Source organism: Equus quagga, chromosome 1 (assembly GCF_021613505.1).
Source record: "Equus quagga isolate Etosha38 chromosome 1, UCLA_HA_Equagga_1.0, whole genome shotgun sequence".
Lineage (NCBI taxonomy): Eukaryota > Metazoa > Chordata > Mammalia > Perissodactyla > Equidae > Equus > Equus quagga.
This window is the reverse complement of record NC_060267.1, coordinates 184,937,465-184,942,071: the sequence shown is the minus strand read 5'-3', so window position 1 is coordinate 184,942,071 and position 4,607 is coordinate 184,937,465. Positions and strand designations below refer to the sequence as shown.

General features: G+C 60.0%; 1 protein-coding gene across 1 annotated transcript in view; it reads left to right on the top strand.

Moving 5' to 3' along the window:
* The first annotated feature begins 4,455 nt into the window (after positions 1–4,455).
* Positions 4,456–4,607, top strand: part of DHX36 (DEAH-box helicase 36) — a 50,673-nt gene continuing 50,521 nt past the window's right edge. Inside the window, exon 1 of the mRNA XM_046657924.1 lies at positions 4,456–4,605. Within this exon, the coding sequence (XP_046513880.1) occupies positions 4,540–4,605 (66 nt within the window). The 5' untranslated portion in view covers positions 4,456–4,539. The remainder of the gene's footprint in view (positions 4,606–4,607) is intronic.

The following is a 4,607-nucleotide window of genomic DNA, read 5'->3' as shown; positions in this document are numbered from 1 at the left end:
ACCTTCCCGTCTGCCTCAACTGCATCAACAAACAGAAGCATGTGCCCTCTGCTTCCACGGGATTTGGCCAACAGGGACTTCCAGCAAGAGCCCAGAGAGGAGAGTGAGGTCAGGATGTTTATTCTTCTCTTTCCCAGCAGGATCACCTTGGACTGGATCTGCCCTTTATCAGTGGTCACTGCTCCTTGCTGGCAGCTGGCTCTATGGAGCTTTCTTTCAGGATGCCAGCATTTGCCCCCTTTCTTCATTCACTTGGGCCTAGAGATGGTAACATCTCTGCTGCTGCTAGCTCCAGTTTACTGAAACCTTTTCTAGGCTTTACACATGCACCTGTACACAGCTTTAACACGTGTAAATACATACAAATGCTCCCTGAATTCTCCTGTTTCAAGCTTGCCATCTGCTTTCTGTAAGGACTCTAACAGATGTGTCTCCAATCTGTAACCTTTCCTAGTGCCTAACTGGTCTGGTTGCAGTGGAAAGAGCACTGGGCTGGGAATCAGAAGGCTTGGTTTCCATCTCTGACTCTACCGCTGTTTAGCCTGAAGCTCAACTCTCAAGAACTCAGTGTACTCTAGAATGCATGTTAGAAAGATTGGGGATGACGCAGGCCCAGGTGGATTAGATTCTAAAACCTTTCAGCCACAGCATTATATATACAATTCTAAGATACCAAACGAAGGTTCTGGATCCTCTCAGCTCCTCTTGTGTTGAAACCCCACTTTGATGAGGATCTTCTTCTCCTTTTTAATCAAGAATACCCTTGATGGAGTTGGGTAGAGCACAGGTTTGGTATTCTTGGATCAAGAAACCTTAGCAGGGCTGGCCTGGTGGTGCAGTGGTTAAGTTTGCCCGTTCTGCTTCTCAGCAGTCAGGGGCTCGCCGGTTCGGATACCAGGTGTGGACATGGCACCGCTTGGCAAAAGCCATGCTGTGGTAGGCATCCCACATATAAAATAGAGGTAGAGGAAGATGGGCATGGATGTTAGCTCAGGGCCAGTCTTCCTCAGCAAAAAGAGGAAGCTTGGCAGTAGTTAGCTCACGGCTAATCTTCCTCAAAAAACAAACATAAAAAACCTTAGCATTCACCAATTTTAGGATAAAGACCAGGAGAAAATCCTGATGTGTCTAAGATTCCCCAAAGGTTAGTGAAGCAAGAGAAGCCAGTAGTAGGAAATGACAAAACTGGCCTAATAGAGGATACATCACTTTGAAATAACGAAAAAGCAAAACCCTCCTAGAATTCCAGGGGAATATAGGCTTCCGTAAGTAATTTTTCTCTTTAGCATAAGCACTGGATATACTAAAAGCTATAACTGGAGTTTTTTAAAAAGTGTATTTCAAAACATGGTCTGCTGGGGCCGGCCTGGTGGGGTAGCAGTCAAGTTCACACGTTCTGCTTCGGCAGTCCAGGGTTCGCCGGTTCGGATCCCAGGTGTAGACCTGTGTACCATTCATCAAGTGATGCTGTTGCAGGCGTCCCACATATAAAGCAGAGGAAGATGGGCACGGATGCTAGCTCAGGGCCAGTCTTCCTCAGCAAAAAGAGAATTGGTGACAGATGTTAGGTCATGGCTAATATTCCTCAAAAAAAAACCCCAAACCAAACCAACAAACAGAAAAAACATGGTCTGCTTTCAGAGATCTAAGCAGGAAATATGGCAAAAAAGCCGGGATGTTTGTAACACAAACATCTTCCTCTTCTCTCCCACACTCCTTCTACATTCTCCTCCAATAATAAGGCTTCCTTGTACTACTTCCTATGAATCAGAGATCTCCATTTCCTCATATTATCCTTCCCAAGGCAGACTTCATTCTCCCCCCTCTCTCGAGCTATACTTGTGCAAAGTCTACTGGGGAATATGACTTAGAGAGGAGAAGACTGAAAATATGTCCATTTAGTCTCTTAAAAATATTTGATAAATAAATGAGATTTCAGTGATTGAAAATGGAAGCTTTATACAGGAAGGAGGCATAAACGGTTCTGCAGACATCTGGTTCTTCCTAGCTTTTCTCAGATGCTTCATTTTTCACGGATTAGATCAGTGATGGTATCCCTTCCCTGGAGAGGTCTCATTCTTCAGTCTTTGCATTCCTCGAGTTTCCTGGCCCAACTGTAGTAAAACAGAACATGGCGCTTGCTTCTAGTGCCTGACACACGATAAGCACTCGTTAAACAGCGAGTGCTCTATCCCTGCTTCTCCTTCCAGCCGTCACAACGGCAGCAGCAGGAGTGTCTGTGACGCAGCACGAGAAGTCTGTCAAGCTGTCAAAATGAAGGGGTGACCTCGTTTTGGAGAAGCCGTGAATCAGCACACACAGCGGACGGTCTTCCAAAGATGAACACGGTCATCTCCCATCCACGCTCTTCTCATAACGTGACCTTAGCTCTCCATTTTTCCTGCTTTCCCAGCCTCACACAGCCAGATCGTTATATTCTATAGCCGTCTAGGATTACTTTTATCAGCACCTCCCCTCTGCCCACCCCAAGATGCAGTAAGAGTCAATTAAGGGTTCCATTCTCCAAGGGGAACACTAAAAAAACTCCTCACTCCGGGCTTCAAGAACGTTAGACCCCTGAAAAATCCTGCCGAAGGTGTTGCACAGTGTTGGGGTAAAAATGCAGAGTCAGGGAGCCCCCCGGCCCCGTCCGTGCAAAGGGGCTGGACCGGAGACGGGCCGGCGGGCGTGCAGCAGGGTCCGTGCGTCCGCGGGCTGGCTGCGGGCGGTGGGGAGGACGCTTGGGAGGCTGCGCAGACGCACTCCGCCGCACCGGGCCGGGAGCGCTCTGGTGCCCAGCGCCGCGGGAGCCTGGGGACAGCGGGCGCCTTTCCTCCCACAGCGTCCTGGCGGCCCACCCTGCGCAGGATCCTTCGTGCAGCCGTCTGCTCAGAGCGGTCCGCGCTTCACGCCGAGGGCGCCAGGAAAGCTAGCGACGAGATCCGCGGCCGAGGTGCATCTTAGGGCCGGCAAACACGGGGCGCAGAGGACGGCTGGTCAGAAAACAGGCGCCACCCCTGGGGCGGCCACGAGGCCTGGGCGAGGCGCGCGGCCGTCACTCCCGCTGCTGCCCGCCGACCACGAGCTTGGCCCTGGCCGGCACTCACGGCCGCGGGGCGCGGACAGGTTCACCCGCCTGACCCAGGGCGCACCCCTCGCCGCGGCCCCTTCCGCCGCCCCCGAGGCTGGGTGCCCACGTCGTACCCCTGCAAACTTCCCTTCGCCTCGCCTCTCCAGCTGAAAGGTCCGGACAACCGGGACAACACGCCATGTCGGGTCCCCGACGAGCGCCCGTGTCTCCCCGGCCCCGAACGGTGCCGCGCACAGCCTGGGGGCACCGACCGGCGGACCGCCCGTGAGCAGTGCGCCGCGAGCCGGTGTGCGCCGCCCGCCCCGGTGCGCGCCGGGCCGCAGGAGTCCTGCCCGTAGCCGCAGGCAGAGCCAGGGCGGCCGGTCTCCCGAGGAGGCAGCGGGCGGGCCCCCCGGCGCCTTCTCGCACGGGGACACTCGGCCCCTGCACCGGGGCCGCCTCTACGACCAGGCCCGTGGCGCTCAAAGGCCCGTCTCCCGCCGCGGCTTCGCGGGGCCGGGCTTCCACACGCGGGCGGGGGGCGGCCTCCACGCTCGCCCGGAGCGTCCGTCTGCCCCCGCTCTGGAGGCGGCGACCCCCATCCTGACCCGGCCGCCGGCCCGGCCCGCCCGCCGGCCCGCCCGCCCGCTACGTCTCCGCCTGCGACGCGTCCCCACCTCCCGGGGGCGGCCGCCGTGTCGCGATCCCGGCCTCCAGCTGCGCCCTCCCGCTCACGGCGGCGAGCGCACTCCTGGCCAGCGCGCGGCCCCTCGGCGTCCCCGCCCGCTGCCCGGTGCCCGGCCCACGGGCCCGCCGCCAGGGCTGCACCCCGCCGCGAGAGCGCTCGGCCTCCGCCCGCGGTAGCTCGGGCTGCGGGTCCGCCCCGAGGACGGGCTCACCGCAGGCCCTGCAGGCCGCGCGCGGGGCGGGACCTCGAGGACAGCGTGGCGCCGGCCCCGCTTAAGCGACGGCCTCCCCGGCGGCCCGGGAGGCGCGCGGACGACGCGGCCCCGACGCCCCACTCTCCACGGACGGACGCCCCGCCTCCCTGGGCTGCGCCCTGCACTCAGCGAGACCGCGGCAGCGAGACCAGAGCCTGAGGACCGGGCGGGCGTCCTCGAGGCTGCGGGCCGCGCCGGAAGCGAGCTCGGGCTTCACGGCCGGGTTCCCACAGGAAGCCCCGCCCCCTGCCTCGCACGCCGGGCGCGCGCCGCCCAGACCTGCCGCCCATGGTCGCTGTCGGCGCAGACGCACCACTGCGGCCGGCGGAAAGCGTCACACAGGCCCTCGCTGGCCGCCCTTCGACCTCACGGCCGGCGCCCTGACGTCACCGGAAGCGCCCGTCGGGTCGCTCAACGGCCAGCCTCGCGCCGGCGCCGGAAGCAAGGAGGAAGCGGTCCGCACCCGCTTCCGGGCCCGCCGCCATTTCCAGCGGCTGCCGGCGCTCCCGGGCTGGGCCCGCCGGGGCGATGAGCTATGAGGGCCCTCCGGGCTGGGGCCGCGACGGCGGGCCGCGCAGCTCCGGCGGCGGCCGCGG